At 37.9% G+C, this 19,952-nt stretch overlaps 1 protein-coding gene across 11 annotated transcripts in view; it reads right to left on the bottom strand.

The window, feature by feature from the left end:
• MAGI2 (membrane associated guanylate kinase, WW and PDZ domain containing 2) overlaps window positions 1-19,952 on the bottom strand; it is a 757,279-nt gene that overhangs the window by 31,680 nt on the left and 705,647 nt on the right. For 6 of the 11 annotated variants that reach the window (XM_086745763.1, XM_086745781.1, XM_086745801.1 and 3 more), the window contains 4 exons: window positions 18,712-18,897; window positions 15,821-15,998; window positions 12,547-12,787; window positions 10,692-10,835 (listed from right to left, as the gene is read on the bottom strand). In XM_086745763.1, the coding sequence (XP_086601889.1) occupies window positions 10,692-10,835; window positions 12,547-12,787; window positions 15,821-15,998; window positions 18,712-18,897 (749 nt within the window). The remainder of the gene's footprint in view (window positions 1-10,691; window positions 10,836-12,546; window positions 12,788-15,820; window positions 15,999-18,711; window positions 18,898-19,952) is intronic. The other 5 variants (XM_086745852.1, XM_086745773.1, XM_086745791.1 and 2 more) reach the window with 1 other exon arrangement.

The raw sequence follows: 19,952 nt of genomic DNA, 5'->3' as shown, positions 1-19,952 counted from the left end.
TGTTAAGTCTAAATTTAAAGTTAAAAGCTGTAAGAAGATAGCAAAATACTGTGTGTTAAAGCAGCAGGTGAAATTCAGTGGTGCTAAGTGCTAAGTACAGTGGAAAATTACATCCACAATCACTCTAAATTAACTATTACTCCTGAAGAGGCAGATCTCTTAGTTTTTGTGGTTAGCTCGCTAAAAATGTCAGCCCAGTCAAAAAAGCAAAGAGAATATTAACAGTTAGGGAAAGAATAGAAAACAAAGGATAAACCATCACTATGTCATTTAGGAGCACCAATATCTTGAAAACTGCAGATTGTTCAGGTGCTTCTACCTCCAAATACACGTGATTGACCAAGAAATGGTTTGGAGGAGGCCAATGAGACCGATCAGGGTTAAAGAACAGCTCCCTTATGAGGCAAGATGAAATAGACTGGTGAGCTTCAGTGGGAAAAAGGTGAATATGATATAGGTCAATATAATAAGGAATGATATGGAGAATGAGGAAGCAGTCATAAGATTATTATGTTGTAGCTATAAACAAAGAAAGGAGCTATTTTCAAGCAATGCAAGCATTTAGCTTTGGAATCCATTGACATAGTATATCAGGAATGTAAAAAGCACGAGCAAATTCAAATAAATGGTTAAAAAATAGTCCTAGATACTAAATAAGAAAATTCTAGTATTAAAAAAAAAAAATCTGTAAACTGCTGATTGCCAGGGGCTTGGATGTTGCTATACCCAGTGAAGAATCGTTTTGTACTTGTCCTATATTGCTTTCCTAAGCATCCTCTACTTGCCCTTGTTGGAGTAAGGACACTGGACTGAGTGGGCTGTAGGAATTGGTCTAATATCTGTATCCTTTAACTTCACAGGTGATCTCTCCCAATTTCTACTTGTCACAGTTTGGGAAAACACAGAAGAGAAGCTGACTCTGTCATTCCAGTTGCTGGACAAACTGTTTCAGCTATGAGAGCAACATCACTTGGTGTGTTAATTTTTTTCTAACACTCTTGATTTTTACTTTTTTAAGGGCTAATTAATTTTTAAGACCTGAAAAACTTTATAAATCTTCCATGAAATACAGATTTAAATATCATGCCTGCCTGCCAAGTATTTTATTTTTAACATTTCATACTAAACCATTTTTAGCGAGATTATTAACTTGTTCTTTTCCATAGCTGGCTTGAAGGATTTTACTATTAGACACAGACCTACAAGGGTGCTTTGAATGTTTCAAATTGAGTACATTTTTGCAAGAATGGTGTTAATTACCATTAACAGAGAGAGGAATATTCTTTCTTCTTACCTTTCTGCAAACAAATTCTAAAAGACACACACAAATTTTTGGAGAAATGATGAATAATAGTTCACCTACAGTTAATTCACTCTTGATTTATTAAACTTTTACACTGTCAAAACATATTCAGGATCCCCAAGGACCTCAGTTTGCATTTCTTTGTTGTGCAAACACAAGAATATTGATCAGCTTTATCTGCACATCAATATATTCTTTCTTGAGTTCTGCCAATTACACCAACCTGGCATTGAGCTCCTCTTGCCACAGGCTGGCATACAGCTCATATGCTCGAGTATCCCAGTTGAATTCCCCAGTTCAGATCAATCACACCCAGTTTCACTGCAAGTGAGATTGGACAGTGATGTATGTAGCAAGGAACTGGCGTGTGAATGAGATTACCCCAAAGGGACATGCAATTTGGTGGGAAAGCACAGCTAACATCTTCCTGAACTGTTCAGATGGATCACAAATCACAGAATAAATGGATGGCACTAAGCATATCTTTGTCTTTGTGCTCCATTGTAATGACAGTGTTGACATTCACTGAACACTTACTATGAAGGTAAGATTTATATTACAGCATAAAGTAAGCCAGGTATGCTGCAGGTTTTAAGAGTAAGTGTTACTTATGTAGAAAAGATTGGCTACTTAACTGACATTTATCACTCTGTAGGCATTTATCTTTCAGATATGTGCACAAGACCTTAGTCAAACAGAGGCTGATAGAGCACTGTGTGCTCCTGGAGCATTTTTCTGTCCCTTATGTGTGGGCATAAGGTCAATATTTTATATCTAAATATCAGTGACTTTTCAGTGGGGTTTCTGATGGCCTTCTGAAGCCCATGCTCATGTTAAGTGCTCAGCAGCTGACTTGCTACTGCTCCCAGCCCACCACCTGGGGAACATCTTTTTGGCTCTCAGGACGTACCACTGCACTTTTATGCTTGCTGTGACTACAGTAAAGTTGCAAGAGGCTTTCCAACAGCAGTATCTACTTTGATCCAATATTTTGAATACAGGACTTCACTGACTTAAGACCGGGAGATTCACAAGAGTCAATATCTCAGAGTCTTCAGCTTATTTTCTGATCCAAAATAGGAGTCCAACATTTGCTATGGCAAAAATGAAGGATTACACTTGCCAATCCTTGATTTATTTTTTGATACAGTGATTGCCCTAAATGTTTGTAAGAAGGTCGTGACTGATCAAGCCATTCTTGCCCTCTTCCCATTTCCTTGCTGCAGCTTTCTCGGTTGCATAGAGGAATGTCTGTATCTGTCACCCACTATCTCTACTGTGTGACAACTGCTTGCCTCCTATTTTTAGTACTTTTTGCTCTAATCACTGTCAAGCTGAGCTGAGCTACTTCTTGCTTGCTGTACTTACTGACTGCAACCTCAGGTGTATTCCACTGCAGACTGTAAGAAATAACCCTTTGATGTGGCGTTAATCAATGATGGAGCACCCCGAACAGATGCTCTATTCTTCATTAACAAGAAATCTAGGAAAGGCTCTATGCCAGTGAGGAGCCAGTGCAATTGTGAGGTCTGCACAGCAACATGCTCTTAAAGATTTCTATTTACTGTAAATGAAGAAACAATTAATTTTTCCTTTTGAGCTTTTATTGGATGTTCTCTGACAGGAAACAATCAGTCCTGTTGATGACCAGTGCGTTTTTCGTATTTACTCCTTTCCTTTGGCAAAAGGACTACAAAAAAGCTAAGATAACCATTGAGATTGTTCTGGAGGGACTGAAGAAATATAGCAGTAATGCTTGGAAAATGGCATCACAAAGATTAGGGGAAGGTCCCTGTGTCTGAAGCTACAAGAACTGTATGTGATTTCTCTCACAAAATTTGACCCTGGAATGGGAATCTCACAAAACAGTATACATGGTAGCCCACCCATTTCTCCTTTGATTTTGTCTTCTATGAGATGCAAGGCAACAGCTACCAAAAATACATTTTAAAAAGAATGATGATACTTTACAAATTATGATATGAGCTTAAAATAAGTGTCTGTGTAAGCTGTGTTATGTTCAAACCTCAGACAGGGAATGATTTCTTAATTGGTGGAAGCGGATGACTTTGATCTTTTAAAAACCTAGAAGTCAAGGCCTGCTAAAAACAGATACAGTGATAAAGTGACTAGATGAACACGAAGCTAAATGTGTGTAACAACAAGCAATCAAGAAAGCTGAAATGGAAAAAATCCACGATGAACAGAAAAGCAAAAGTTTTCTGCTTTGCATGGTATAAAAGCCTTTCCTGACGCTGCAGGGATATAATTAACTAAAACTGCTCTAAACTTTGTCTGCTTTTCAGCTCTGCCTATCTAGCCACTGTACCCAGAATAACTCAAGGGATTTCTGAGTGCCTGACTTGATATGTTCAAGAGTGTCCTGCTCCAAGGAGATAGGTCTGTATTCCCTTGTTAAACTCCACTGTTATACAGTTTACAGAGATGTCATGGTTTAACCCCAGTTGGCAACTAAGTACCACACAGCAACTCGCTCACCCTCCCCTTGGCCCAGTGGGATGGGGGAGAGAATTGGAAGGCTAAAAGTAAGAAAACTTGTATGCTGAGATAAGAACAGTTTAATGACTGAAGTAAAAGAAAATTTAAAAAATAATAATAATTAAAAAAACAATTAAAATGTAATGAAAAGGAAAAAAAATAAAAGAAAGAGAAACAAAACCCAAGAAAAATAATTGATGCAACCACTCTCCACTCGCCGACTGGCGGCCAGCCAGTCCCTGAGCAGTGGTCGTGGCCCCCCGGACAACTCCCCTCGGTTTATATGCTGAGCATGATGTCATATGGCATGGAATATCCCTTTGGATAGATTGAGTCAGCTGTCCTGGCTGTGCCCCCTCCCAGTTTCTTGTGTACCTCCAGCCTTCTTGCTGGCAGGACACGAGAAGCTGGAAAGTCCTTCACTTAGTGTAAGCACTACTTAGCAACAACTAAAACATCAGTTTGTTATCAACAGTACTCTCATCCTAAATCCAAAACATAGCACTGTATCAGCTATTAGAAAGAAAATTAACTCTATCCCAGGCAAAACCAGGACAAGAGCTCAGGTAGGTAGGTGCCTACATGCTGCCTATTAGTTTGAGAAGCCTGAGGAGTTAATCTTGATCCTAATTAATTTTTTCCAGGAGGCATAGTTAGTAAAAATCAGCTATTGCATGTCATCCACCTGTTTAGAAGCCTGGCCTCTACACTTTTCAAGGGGGACCTAGAATCATATCTTCTATGGGTCAAGACATGGCTTTAATATCAGGTTATGAGTTTCATAGGCACTCTGTCCCTCTTACTGCAAACACAAATTCACAAGTCATGTTGTCAGAAGGAGAAAAATAGAAGTTGCCTGACCTTGTATTAAGGACACTTACAAAGAGGGAAATGCCAGTTTTGAATGCTGTTGTGTACTCATATATGGGTTTTGACAGCAGTTTCAAATGTTATGCCTATGCCTTCCATGACTTGAAACTTGAGTTCTGTTTCCTTCCACATAAGATACAGAGTTGCTGTTGTGTGCCTGCCTTTTTTGACCCTTGGCTCTTAAATACTTATTTCTCTCTTCTTGCTAGGAATAATTCTTGGTTTAGGTGGACAAAGTTTCCTGAATAACCACAAATAAAGTTGATGTGAACTCTGTTACTACGGGAAAGGACAAAACACACATATTGTGCTAGTTTGCAGAATGCCATCAACCTGCCCACAGCATAAGTTGGTCACTGGTGTGAGTCTCACTGCCCTGCTCACTTGGCAAGGTAGAATAGACCAGGTAAGGCCACACAGATTTCTATGCAACAACAACACAGAAGCTCATAATTGATACTGTAGGAGCTTTCTGTCCTTTGTGCCTATTTTTGTCTCCAACTGTGTACAAGTGATACAAAGAAAGTGGCACAGACTGCAGGAAAAGCAACAAACAGGAGAAAAGATTGAAGAGCGAAAGAAGGACTGCAAGCATTACAGATATCAAATTCTGCAGTGCTTGTATTTCAGATGTCTGTTATTCAAATACATAAGAAAAATCTACAAAAGAATGAGAAAAATAATGTAATATTAGGAGATATGAGGAAGCTAGAGATAGGGCTAACTGTTGTACATGGACTGAGAAAAATGAGTTGACAAGACAATGAAACTAGAAATGTCACACATGAGAAGTATGGCTTACATGGAAGATGTGAAAAAAAGGATGTAACTCCCAAAGCAAAAAAAATGATACAGATGAATACTGTATATAAAAAACCCACATTTTGCCCTCATTCTTAATGAATTTCATATCCACTAAACCCATTTGTGCAAGATACTCTATGTCCTTGCAGCCCTCAGCCACAGGCTCTTTGTTTGACGCTGGTTTCAATAAGCATGCTGGCTGCAGGAGATATCATTCAAAGCAATAAGAGACCTGTTGATCATATCTCACATGTCTAGCAAACACTACAACCACCCTTAACAATTCTCCCGAGAGCATTCAGTAGTTCCCCATGGCTGAGACAGTAAGGGATAGAGATCTGCAAGCAGAGCTCTGCTGATTGCTGTCCTCAATGTGAGAAAAAGAGACAAATATGAGTTATCGTGAGCCTCATCTAATGGACCTGTAAAATTGTTACCAGTAGCATGTGAATCTTCAAAGGCTGTGGGGACTGTACTCCACAATCAGTTGTGTTATGTCCCTCATCTCTGGTGACTGATTCAACTCAATACTGCTGTCACTGATACTGTGTGCGTCATACTCTTACCCTACTCAGGCCTTGAAGTGTTATTTTCCAATATTGCCGTCACCAACTAGTTTCAAATTTTTTTCCTGATATTAGGATTACTTGAGAAACGGAGTCCTGATGTGCTCAGACCTCTGCTAGTTTTGATATCAAAGGCAATAATAATTCTCCAAACTTTTCTCCTGGTTCTTTTAATACATTTTTGTCTTATGGAACACATACATGATTCTAGTCACTCCATTTTTTTTGCCATGGTGTAGACAGAGTCTTATATTTCTGGTGTTCTCTCATCCTGAAGAAGAAAGGAGGCTGGAGAGAAATTTTTAGAACTCAGAGCTCTCAGCAAGTCTATCTGCCACTTAAAGTTTGGGATAGGCTCTTTTTCTTTTATAGTCTATTTTTTAGATCTAATGAAATTTTCTTCATTACTTCTAATTTGTAAGATAACCTACTATTTGTGAAATCTCATTTAGTATACTGGAAGCATTTTGAGTAATATATTTCAAGTTGCGTAAACCTTTGCTGTGGTAAGCTTGCTTTTGTAGCTTGCTCTCAGCTCAGCTGTCAGAACTGAGAGGGATCTGGGGATCTGTATTTGCTTCCAGTTTAGTGATGAAGTTCCCCCCTACTGAGGTATTCTGTGAGAAATCTCCATATGTCTTATCCATGAATTGCAGTGAAATCCTAACAAAGTTAATTGTGGTATGACCTGACTTGGTTTTATATGAAGCTACACAGTTACGGCTGTAGCTCTCCAACACTGGCTGAGAATAGTTTAGCAACTATGCAGGCAGAGGATGCATGTGAAGAAACACTTCTTCCAGTAGCCTTCTAGGTCCTTTGATGGATATTTCCTTCCCACGTCTAGTGACAGATGAATCCAAGTTAAACTCGGATGTATGCTTGGGCTTTCTGCAGAAGCAGAGGCTATGAGCCCAGATAAAAGTCTCAGTGCATGTAAAAGTGCCAAGACTAAGAACAGCGAAATAAGCCTGTGAAAGTTTTAAAACTGTTTTTAAGGGAATAACTTGTTGAACCTTAAGACATAATGCAGTGTCTATATAGGCTGGCAGGAAGGCAGAAGGGTAGAAAAGCAGTATGCTGGTGAGACTGATGAACTCTGTATCAACTCACTAGTCTCCCACCTTTTTGGTTCCCAGAACTATTCTGCAGAAAATAAAAGTTGAAAGCCCTGCCAGTCATGAAGGGCCATTAAAGACTATTTTAGATCTCATAATCCTAAAAGGAGATGTTCCTCAGTGGATTGTTTCCAAAAACACAAAGTGCCTAGTATGCCATTCCCAGTGGGAAGGAAGACCAAGACTTCTGATTTGAAATGATGATGTGACAACAAACTTCACTAAACCTTTTTGCTCCTTCCATCAATCTTTTCAAATCCAGACAGTTCTGGCAGGGCCAGTGGAAGACCATCACTTCCAGTGCTTGCTCTCTAAATCTGTTCTCTCTGCTCCCAAGCTTCACTGGAGTTCATAAGAGCCTGAAGATCAAACTGAAAGTGTCATAAGGATGCCCTGGTTTTGGTTTCACTGTTCTTCATGTTGTTTCATCTTTGCCTTTTCATTCAATTTCTCTTTGCTCCTAGTATAAGTATATTGTATTCCTTTCACAGTTACCTTCCTCAGTAACAGATCTGCTCTAATTTCTTTACCAAGAGGTAGCTTCATACTGCTTCTTTATTTACATCTAGTTTCCTATAATCTTAGCTTTTACTTCTTTAATTTATACACTTCTGCATGTATTTAGACCACAGAATCCTTTGAATGCATGCTGATAGACTGTCACATTTTTTAGTACATGTCCAGGTGGAATACAGCTGCAGGGCTCATCCCATCAGTAAGGTTTTGCAGTGCCCACTGGCAAGAGTACGACATGCAGACCTTCACTTGCCTATCTGGAGCTGTCTTCAGTTAGAGGTTGCAGTGCTTCAATTATACAAAATCATATAAACCCACTAGTATAGATGTAGCTCTGTTACTTGAAGTACTTTATATTCTTTTATTTATTTCTATAAAGGAAGGAGATTTATATCAATGTGAATGTGAGGCTTTTATCAGGGCTTTCGCTGGCTGTAACTAGTCTGACAACAAGATGTCATTTGTGGAACATTTATTTGTTACACCTAAATGCTTTACAGGTAATGTTTCATTATATGATCTATTTTTTTTCAACAGCTTAGCTGATTTAATTTTTCTTTTCTTGGCTTGATGAGTAGGAATAACGATGGAGGTATGCACATTATTTCTTTCTATAAGCATGATCTGCACCTTGTGTTATCTACTTAATGTTTTTCTGTAAGGCTTCAGTTAAATCAAAGAAGGCTGTTCAAGGAGGAGAAAAGAGCAAGCAAAACAATAATGGAGATAAATAGATCGTGAGAAAAACTATAAGCTGGAAAATGCTCCTGATAAGATCCTACAACATAAGCACGGTTTACTATTCCTAGCACTGAAAGCCTAGGATCACTGAATCTGATCTTTAAAGACGATGGTATGTGAAGTGAGAAGCGCTAAACAGATTTTTGCATATTTTGCTATAAAGATGCATCTGTAAAACAGAGAGACAGAGAACTGCAGCAAGCAGGCTGCTGGTCCTAGCCAAGAAATGGGAATGAACCTGCACTATTGACAGCGGGTGTAAACTTAGGAAAGGAGATATGGGTACAGAAATCTGCTTCCTTTGCTCTTCTTCCTATACACTCCATTTCTTTCAGCAATTATTCATTTGTTTTGCTTTGTGTTTTTTTTTTTTCTATTTTTGTTTTAAAAAAGCTGTTTCTTGAGCTCCTACTGTCCATTAGTTACAGGTCACTGGAGATGAAAGTCTTTCAAGTTCCGAATCCATTTGTGACTGTCAGGTTAAAACGGCTGTTAAACAGGAGAATACAACACAAGATTCAGTGACTGGGCTGCAGAATAAAACCAATTACAAAGAACAACACTTTTAAAGGGGTGAAAAAACCCAGTTGCAACTATCTGGACAAAATATTGTGGCCACATCATCCAAAAAGCTTGAAAATAAGATATTTTAGAAAATGTATTAATATTTTTCACTATAATATACACGATTTTTCCTAATGAAATTGAAAAAAGCTGCATACTTGTATTACACAGTTGGTATACTTAGGCTATTAACAGAATGGGTAGTCTAAGTTTATTCTGTGATACTAGTTTATTCAAATGATACATACATTTTAATAGGTTATTTTTTTTTTTGCCTAATACAGGTTACTACTTGAAATGAACCCTCTCTAAGGGCATTGTTCTTCCTTTTTTTTTTTCTATAATCTTAGCCATATATTTCCAAGTATATGTTTCCAGAGCTTATTAAAAGCACAACTTTTTCCTTGTCTTTAATCACATTATGGCTGATAATGTACATCTGTCTTAGAGCTCTTGATTAAGAACAACTGATTGTGATAGTGCTACAGTGAAGGAAAGAGTAAAAACACTCACCAGAGAAGATATGAGTTAACGTTCTAGTTGCAGCATTAGTTCACCTATATTTCACACAACAAATATTGTGGGAGGAGTTCTCAGTTACCAGTTGCCTGCCTGCTTGCCTGCCTGGCCTCTTCATCACAGGGACTGGTAATGCCATTGCTCACTTAAGCAAGCTCCCAGTGCCAGGGGTTTGCACTTCATGGTATGACTGAGGACTAACTGACTTCTCAAATTCTACAAGTGGGCAAATTAAGAGTGATTTGAAGCCTACTAAAACTACTGAAGTATATACAGAAAGTCTCTGATTATATATTTACAATGCTCTTTCAGCATGAAGTCAAATTTGATGAGATTGTTAGTATTGCGAAACAGAACCTGTGTAACAAACATGACACTTGCAAAATCTGCTATTACTACCGTAATAAACACAATTTCCATTGCTCATGTTTATAACTAAATATTGGTTCAACAAGGCTGCACTAATTAGATGCATAAATGACTTTTTAATGTTGACTCTAGTACAAGTGGACAGATTAAACCCATCTATTTTTTATTAAGTTATTTTTCCTACACAGAACACGCACTTTTTAATCACAGAACTTCTTAAGTGAATGCTTTTAGATTTAGTATTTGGATGTGATGGTCCTGATTTCTACCAATACAGGACTCAAATGCAGTAAGACCTATGCAGACAAATACTGAAAACTGATCCCTACAAACAAGACTGAATAATATCAATAAACAAACTTAGCAAACACTATAAAGGCAACTTGATTACATCAGTAAAAGAACACAGACCAGGTCTTACATTTCATAGCTATCCAATAAGTGTCATATAGCTATCACTTTGCTTTTGTGATTAGAGATATAACTCTTAATTTTCTGACATTATTATGAAAGAAATACCAAATTCTTTGTCAGAGACTTTTAAGTTACTTATGAGTAAAAGAATAAGGAGAAAAATGTATAAAACAGTAAAAGCTACTATCAACAGGAAGCAATACATTTATTCCACAAAGAAATTACACAGAGCTACTATATGTTTCAGGTCCCTTCTTCAACTCTTCAGGACAAGTTTTTAATACCAGAGGTGTTTTGCATTGGTTCTTTAAAAACTGATCAGAGATGAAAAAACTGCTTTCTCTTTGACTCCATCAGCAAACATATCTTTAAAGGTTGAAAAAAAATGTTACAATATGTTTTACTTACCCTCATTCTTCCATTTCTTATTGCTGGTCCATCTTCTGCTAACCTCAACACATACAAATCCATTTTGTACTCCCTTCCTCCTCGAATACTAAACCCAAAACCTTTGGCTCCTTTCTCCAAATCAACAGTGAAATAATCAAAGTCCTGCATAGACAAATACAACGTGAAAGACAATTAACCATATGAATGTCACTGTATGCATTCAAGAAAACTTTAAAATATATCTCTTTAAAAGTGCATCTATGCAATTGATACAAGCAAAGGGATCTTCAAAGTATACTTCTGCATTGACAGACTTTGGCCTGTCAAAAGTCTGAAAAGTCTCTCTGAAAAGAGACTTCAGCTAAATGTAAATGCCAAAGTCTAAACCACCCTGAAAGGACATCATCCACTAGTTGTCTGGTACCGAAAGCTCTCTAGATGGTTTCCATGTTCTCGCTCAATACTTTCACGGTACCCAAGTGTAAGTGTTTACGTCTCTGCAAGAAGTGCTGCTTTGGCAAGTGAGGTAGCAGGCAGTCCCTGTATAAGCACCATCACCACTAAAAATGAGTAGGAGAGACACCTCCTAAATTTCCAGCAGAACTTTACATGATCAGCAGGCTGGACTACATGGAGTCACAAAGTACAGCAACTCTCATCACTTTGGTTAAAATGTGCTTGAGGAGGAGGTGGGAAGTAGAAGATTTGAGTTTCACCCTTTCCACGTCCTGCAGAGACACAGATTTACCTTTCAATTTTTACCTTGGTGGACCCTAACTACCAGCACCATAGAGGGGTCTGAGTGGGAACTTGCTCTGTTGCTTCTGATCCATTTGCAGCCAGGATTGCAAGAGTCATTGGAGCAGGAGGAAAACGAGAGAAAGTTTGGGTTGTCGAGGCCAGTTGTTAGAGAATTAAACTGGAGATGGTGAGAAACAGGCAGTCTAGATGCCAAGAAGCATCTTGAGGACAGGGACAGGGATTTGCTATTTAGATGCTGAAATGCATAAAATTTTCAGAGGATTCTCTGGATCCCGTTTAAGAATTTGGATATTTTCATTGATATGGTTTATGTGTCTGACTTTAAAAGTATGGACATAGAAACCATTTATATATGGTTCCAGCATATAGTGCCCAGAAGTGTACGTTATGTTATTTAATATTTTTCTGACCTCTGTTCTTTTCTGCCTTCATGTAAGGAGAAAGGAGGTTTTTTTTCAAAGTCTGAACTTTGGGCTAAATCCTCAAATCTTCACAGATGTCAGTAAATATTTGTCCTCAGCAGAGTCTTGTCCAAGGTAACATAACTGTTCATCTAAGGTTTATTTCTTGGAATTTATAAGGTCATGCCTGATGTCAAAGGAACTAGTTGCGCAAGCTAGTTCGTCCTTTCTCCTCATCCAGACTATTACCAACAGAAACGTAATTTTAGCAGTCAGGATTAACTTCTATTTATTTATTCATATTAGATAAAATTTTCATTTTCAACAATGCTGTAGAAATGCAGTCTGACATAAGTACATCCACTATTTGACGACTTTATTATGTTCCTAGGAATAAAAAAAATTATCTGCTAATGCAAGGGCAGCTTACTTTAGAGCTTTCATTTTAACTCTCCACCCCAAAAATAGCACTTATTTAACATTATAGTGACACAATTATTAATGCAATGTTATTTGACAGATCACATAGTTCTTCATTAATATTAATGGTTCTGAAGTAATCTCCTCTACAGAGAAACAGTAACTCACAGTAAAAACAATAAAGATACTTTTTTCTTCTCTGATGTCATCTTTTTTACCAATATACATGATCTCACCCTACAAACCCTAATGCTTTCTGTTTAGGAGCGCGCAAGTATTTCAGTTCGTACCTGGGGCTGCCTGTACTCTGACAGAGGGTACTGCCTGGTGTCGGGCGAATGCTGCCTGTAATCTATCAAGGGCGGCTGCCTGTAGTCAAGGGGTGGTGGCTGCTGGTAATCCATCACCGGAGGATGCCTGTAGTCCAGCGGAGGCTGTCGGTAGTCCGTCGAGGACTGCCGGTAGTCTGTAAATGGAGGTTGCCGGATATCAGGTTTCACATCCTGTCTGGCTTTTACTTCTGACCTATAACTGAGAAAGGCAAAATGGCTTTGTTTCAGAAAGTGGCGAAACATGAAGAATATGCATTACACACAACACCGAGGAAGGACAGCAAACTGCCTGACCGGAAGATTGCATAAAACAAATTTTCATAGAGAAGCAAACTTTCAAGCGCAAATAGTCAAGGCATCCAAAACCGGTGAGTGCTTTTGAAACATGGACATAAGCAATTTTCCTTCAGGTCATACTGTGCAATTTTCCAGCTTGTATCAGCCAAATCAGGGTTAGGCTCAGAGGGACAGGAGCAGGAAAAGCATCCTGATTCCCACTTATCTTGTCTACCTGGAAGATGAAACTGCATGTGAAAACATCCATAATACTCACTACAAAATAATCCACTGAGTTTATAAAGTACTTTTTTTTCCAGAATTACTATTTCTACAGAGTAAATTAAACACCTGTTTCATTGACATGAGCTGTTATTATTGTGAGTTTCTTAAGGTTAAAAAATGATACATTTTTGTACTACCTGTTATCTTCTTAACGGAAGGTATTCTTTGATAGAACAGTTGTTAATATAGTGTGCATTATTATTGTTATCACAGTCCCTATAATACTGTCTGGCTACAAGCCCATTGCAGGTCATATTCGTAGTTCTGCACTGAACTAACACAGAGAGAACGGAAAAAAAATTGGTTAATGAGCAATTATTAATGAGTAAAATATTGCTTTAATTGTTAACTGGTTATAGGAAGATGAGTCCTAACATTTCAAAGAAAATGTGACTTTCTCTAATACAATGACTAGGTAATTAATTTACTCGGATGCGAATGAGTGGCTCCCTTACCACGTGGAAATCAGTGCATGATGGCATTTCACACTTCAGGGTGAAGTATGGAATGTATCTTACTGGAAATTTCTGTACCTTGACCATGTAACATGCTGAATGTGCACAAAGAAAGTCCTGGACATTTTTAGCAAGGTAATTCGGTAATAGATTGAGTTAGATTTAACAAAAATTTTCACATAGTGGATCTTTTTACACTCTTCTCTAGGTGCTGAAGGAAATATTTTTTTCCTATACAGGAAATATACATCTCAAACTCTGCTTTAATAATAGTCTGGAAGCTTTCAGTCAATGAGATGACCATGTATGTATGTGTACACATGCAGATACATGGACAAACATAAACTGTGAAAGGGATTTTGAAATGTACATACTGATTTAAAAAAACCCACAACATTTTGATGAAAGCATTGTTTTTGATCATGTTAATTTATCTATGAAAAGATAATCTAAATAATCTAAACATTTCAGATATGTTTCAAAACTTCATTACTTTATTAGTACAGTTACTGTAACATTATGGCAAATCTTCCTACACGCTAGCTTTAATTAGCTAAATGTATAACCAGAATTGAAAATATCAGAAATATTTCCCTTTGACTTTTCTGAGAAGATGAAAATAGCCTACTGCCACATGTTCTTTTAAAACCTGTACATGGCATCTATTAATAAGACCTGCACATATACAGCAATCCTCTTACTTTCTTTGCTCAGTATCATGTTCCTGTAAAAAGAAGATGGAGAACAAACAGGCTTACTATGATACTGAGCCTTATTCATACTGGAAGTAAAAATACTAGTTAGTATTCCAAAGAGTTTAAAATATTTTTTCATATTTGATTTTGATAAAGAAACAATATATGTGGCTATATAAACAAGCTGTAATCTGACATAAAACCTAGTGAAAAATAATTCTACATGAACTAACAATAATGGAACTTTTTCTGGAATAAGACTCATCCTTAGGCAGGTTCCCAATATACAACCACAGCTGTACCCCAGAAGATGATCCTTTTATTTACAGTTGGAGGCACTGTAATATTTGCTGAATATGTAAATGGTGACATGACCAGTTATGGCTTATGCTTTTCAGTAAAACTGTTAGAGTAAATTATATAGTTTACTGCCCCCCTCTGCAAATTCCCAATTCCATAGACATTTAATACTGACTTACAATTGCATAGAGAGACTTTTGTGAAAGATTTGCATTTGATTTTGTCAGAAACATGTATCTTCTAGAAGGTGATCACTTTTGGAAAAAGTAGTCAACAAAATACAAGGCAAAGAAATTTGCCAAGTGTGACTAATCGAGAGAAAATAATTTCAGGGACGTGAAAGTGCTACATCTGTTAAGCAAGGAAAATTAGAAGGCAGAGTGTCTAAATCACAACTGAACTCAAGCATCTTCAGAAGCAAAAAGTTACAATTCTTAACAAACATCTACAATTTGGAGAAGAGGGTCTTGATGAGGTATGTTGGTTACTTAACATTAGCAAAAAGACAGTCAGTGTAATCAGCCTCATTTAACATGCCAAAAATTAATCCAAAGACTAAATAGTGTTGATTGGAGATCACAGAAAGTTGTATCATTCCATAGCCTAAGCATGCTTTTTATATATACAGCTTTTAATACAGCTGGTCACAAAATTTCTCTCCCTCTACCATTAACTTTCCATCACAGATAAGTTTGTCAATGCATATGCATAAATTACACATGGGAAATCGGCTGGAAAATCATACACCATAGAAAAAACCTCTTACAAAAATATCTTTCTGACTCCAGAACTCTAAGAGACCAAAAAAAAAAAAAAAAAGGACATGTAATGAAAAAAGAGGCCACCTCATGATCACATAGTGATATATCCATATTTTGTAAGTTGCAGTGGTATAAGAAAGTAGTATGTCAGCAATGAAATTAATGAAATTATTAGCAAGGAATATTTCAGTGTTTATTTTCTTGGCAAACATACAATCCTGATGGATGGTTGAGGAAGTTTGGCTAGATCCTTCTTCATAATAACAACATGTTTCACACTTGAACAAGACTTACAGCTCATTCTGGCATGCCCAATTCATGCTCTGCAAGGGCAATCAGAGGACCATGGGGTGTCAGAGCCCCACAAGCAATGGCTCACAGCTGCTAGAATCAATGAGAAGACCAACAAGGGTGTCCCGTAGTCCTCACAGGCGACAGAGGCTGGAGGAGCCGCTCTTACCTGTTTTCGTGTCCCTGCAGCTGGAGGGGCTGCGGAGGCGGAGGCTGGGCGACGGGGCTGTGCTGGGCGACGGGGCTCTGCTGTGCCAGGGGACTCTGCTGGGCCATGGGGCTGTGCTGCTGGGCCATGGGGCTCTGCTTCTCTGAGCTGGGGGCCGAGGCTGGGCTGTTCAGCTCTGCTGGAGATTAAAGACCTGTCACAGCGCAGCATTTAATAAAGGGCAAAGGTAGGCGATAATAATTTTTGGTCACACGCTGCTTCTGAAAATTTATGCTTTGTCACTTTTACTCTCTTGGGTTATAATTAGATTTGAAGACATCTGAACCTAATGGGCTCCTTTTGATAGTCTGTGGGATCTGAAATCTTGGTCACTTCTATAACTCCAGTTGACACCTCGATTATTTAAAAGCCAATTGAACAAGGCAAATGGCTTCAGTGTTTCATGTTTTCTTTTAAAGTCTAGAAATACTGATATTTGAAAGCTTTTAATTTTGAGAGAATAAAAATTTTATTGCTTTCACCACCGTTATGGGATGACAGACTCGTCACAAAAGCTAAAACACTGGTGTGTTTGTGTTAGCTCCTGCTGTCTTTCAGCTCAACAAGAGTTTCCTATTTTTCAAAAAATTTTTGGAGATTGTGAACAGTAAACCCAATCTCAATAAATTCTGACTAACCAGCTAAATCGATGTTTTATTTCACTGTATTGAGCCTGAGTGACAAGGGTTTCCAAAAGGAACACTGCAGAAAACCAGAATCCTTCTTTCCAAACAACAGAAAATTCAAGAAGACAGAGAGACTAAGGTAGGAAATGTGACCTCGTGGTGTTGTTAGAAATAAGGGATGCCAATCTTCCTTCAGGCTTCCAGCTGCACATGGGGGAGGACACATTTGGCACTGAGCTCATATCGAATATATTTCTCCCGACACACCGGTACGGTTATGTTGCCCATCATTTACCTATTAAGAAGCATAAATGAGAGGGACTCTACCCACAAGAGGACAGAGCACTGCAGAAGTAATTGCTCATGCATGATCAACAGCAAAGGTACACATTATAATTTTTTATTTCTGCTTGTAACTGAATGAGCAAGGCCGGTGTGGTGTGGTGCAAAGTGCCCAGAACAGATATGTGTACGGCGGAGCATCCCTAACAGAAATAGCTATTCACTATCCAAGTCTTGCCTGGTTTTATATTTGAATCTAGTTTGAATTTTAAATGATTTTATTTTTTATTTTTTTAGCATGCAAGTACGTCCCCTATGACTGCACATTTCTAATGGCTCTCTACTTATTTAATTTATGCTCATAATTATTTTAAAAAATTTAGCTACTTTATTAAAAAATCTTTTCAATTTAGGCTTAATTGTCAAAAAAGCTTGTATATTTGCACTTAAACCACTCCTCATGCAGGCATAAGCAATACTTGTCTGTGTAATTGCTATGCTTAAGGCTTTAATTGCCCATTTTGCATCTGTGAGTCTCTTCCGTATTGCAGTGTTTCAGAGACGAAGATTAGGAACATTGTCCCTCATTTCCACATTACTCTCATAACTATGGATGAACTAGTCAAATCATAAGCTGCTTCTAAAACTGCTTTGCATTTATATGGTATTTTTCACCTGAAAGTACATTACAGAGGTATTAGATTTTTTCCTAATTTTATAAGCTGGGAAGCTAATATCAGAAAGCAAATGAGGTGTCCAGTGTCTCACAGTCACACAGGGAAGCGATGACTTGGACACATATAATTTCTCAGCACTCAGGAACATCTTGTAGCACTGCATCTCAGATGCACCTCTGCTTTCTTTCTAATTTAAGGTATCTATCTCTAACACTGAACTATTGGTAATTTGCTAATATGAATTAATCTGGGTACCAGGGAGGCCAGGACTGTGTGCAGCATCATACTTGTTTGAAGATGCTTGGAAAAATGACCTCCAGTGATTACAGAGCAGCTCTTTGGTGTGAGTTCTGAACTTGTATATGTTTGTGTTTTTCTCTTCACTGAAATAATTTAACAAAGTAGATAACTTCCCCCAGCTGCCGTCCATGGCCAGTGTCAGACGATTTCTTTGTCCTGTTGCTGGATGCAGCAGCAGCAGGTGAAGGTCGTCTAACTGGAGCATGGATCATTAAGTAATTACATTATTTGCTGTGTGACGTTCCTAGCTCTAATGGCATTTGTGCTGAGATATAAAGCTGCAGTCTCATTAATACAGTATAATTCATACACCAGTACAGCACATCACTAAACTAAAAGAAGCCCTGAAATCAACCCCAAAACCCTTGAAGCCAACATCAAAAGTTCTTCACTGATTAGCTGTGGAGTAATGACCAGAATAATAAGTCTGTCCCCTTACCCTCACCTTACAGATGAGATAATTTAGGGTTCAGTTCCTTCCTGCCTTGTGCATTTATAGTGATATATGTAGTGGAAACTAACAAATCTGAACTCTTCCTTCACATCACTTTGTCACAGGCAGCCGGCTGCTGAAGATGCCTGGTGACAGCCATTGCAGTTTCTTGTGAGCCAGACTTTGGTTTGGTTTATAGCAGGATACAAGGGAACAAACTCAAAACCTGGCTCCCTTGTAGGGTGCTTTTCCCATGTAGACGACAATTCTTCCAAAAGACATTAACACTGACTCTTTGGTACTCAGCTCTCTCTCGGGTTTCTCCAGGTTTGCTTTAGATAATATTTTCATAACTAGAAACCTTTTCAAGAATTCGGATATTTTCCCAGCTAGTTGTAAGCCTGTAATTTTGGTGTGCTGTACATTACAGCTGAGAAAGCGAAACAAAAGATGTTCTTTCAAGCGGTGACATAATTCAAGCTAATTGAAGGCTACTTAAAATTTTCTTCCTGTTTTTAAGGGCCATTGACTTACCCTCCTGAGGAATGATGCGAAGAGTTACACTGAGACCTGCATCTTTAATTAGCTTCACAATATCTGCATGAGGCATGTTAATAATAGACTGGCCATTCACAGCTAAGATCCGGTCTCCAACTTTAAGTTTTGCACAGCGATCTGCAGGACTTCCATCAATTATCCGCCCTATTTTATGGGGTACAGCTAGACAAGGAAAAATAGTCACAGTTAATTGCACAGTGATATACTGCAACAAATGGTGATGCTCACAAGCAAAAGAAAGTGAGTTCATTTGGAAGAAAGTTCTTTATGAATTAAAAAACAACTTGTGTGTAAACATTAAGAATATAAACTCTTATACAACATCATTTGCATTAACACAGAACAGATTTCACTAAAAATTCAGAATCCAGAAGTGCATATATACATGGCATATACATATGAAGTCCAAAATCAGCTCATGGTTCAGCTAGTTTACAAACCTGGCACGTAACAAGATAATAAACAGATCAGGAGAACAATAAGGCACTAAAACAGCAAAGGGGATAAATTTGCACAATAAGTAGTAGTCATAAATTGCCTCCCACCTCCCAGTTTACAGAATTTCTTCATTTGTATGTGCAATAGAGGCACCACAAATATGATTTATTTTATATACAAATAGATGTTATTACTTAAAATGCCCAGAGTTCACTAAATTGTTCTCTTCCTCCATTCAGATATGTTAATTGATAAACAGAAATCATACTGAAGATTTATTGAGATGTGCAGCTTTCTCATTAGATACACGCCAGCATGAATTTACAGCTAATTATGAGTGCATAGACACATTTACTACATCAAACAGACACACATACACATTTTCAAAACATTACAGATCAACTTTGCTTCTCCTTTTATTCTTCTCTGTGGTTCTCCATCTCTCTCTGTACTCAATCCATTCTCTCATTCTGTTTTTTCCCTCATTTCCTGATGAATTTTCTAAATATTACTCTTTATCTTTCTCCCAGTATTTCTTCCCTGTTCTCCTCCTGTTTTTAACTACATGCATATACTATAGCTGACTCTTCTTTTCTGTCTATCTAGGCTCCCCAAAGAGCATGCTGTTTTTCTTTCTCTCTACTACTCAAAAATATGCGTATCACAATTAAATTTAACCATAAATTCTAGTAATATCATAATAGTGTCTGAGTATCTCTCACCAATTCCATATTTTGGTCTTGGCAAACTTAGCACAAAGCTGCTTGCCCTCACTATGC

This window comes from Chlamydotis macqueenii, chromosome 1 (assembly GCF_036417535.1).
Source record: "Chlamydotis macqueenii isolate bChlMac1 chromosome 1, bChlMac1.mat, whole genome shotgun sequence".
Classification (NCBI taxonomy): Eukaryota; Metazoa; Chordata; class Aves; order Otidiformes; family Otididae; genus Chlamydotis; species Chlamydotis macqueenii.
Note: the sequence above shows the minus strand (reverse complement) of the source record. Positions and strands in the feature narration are given on the sequence as shown.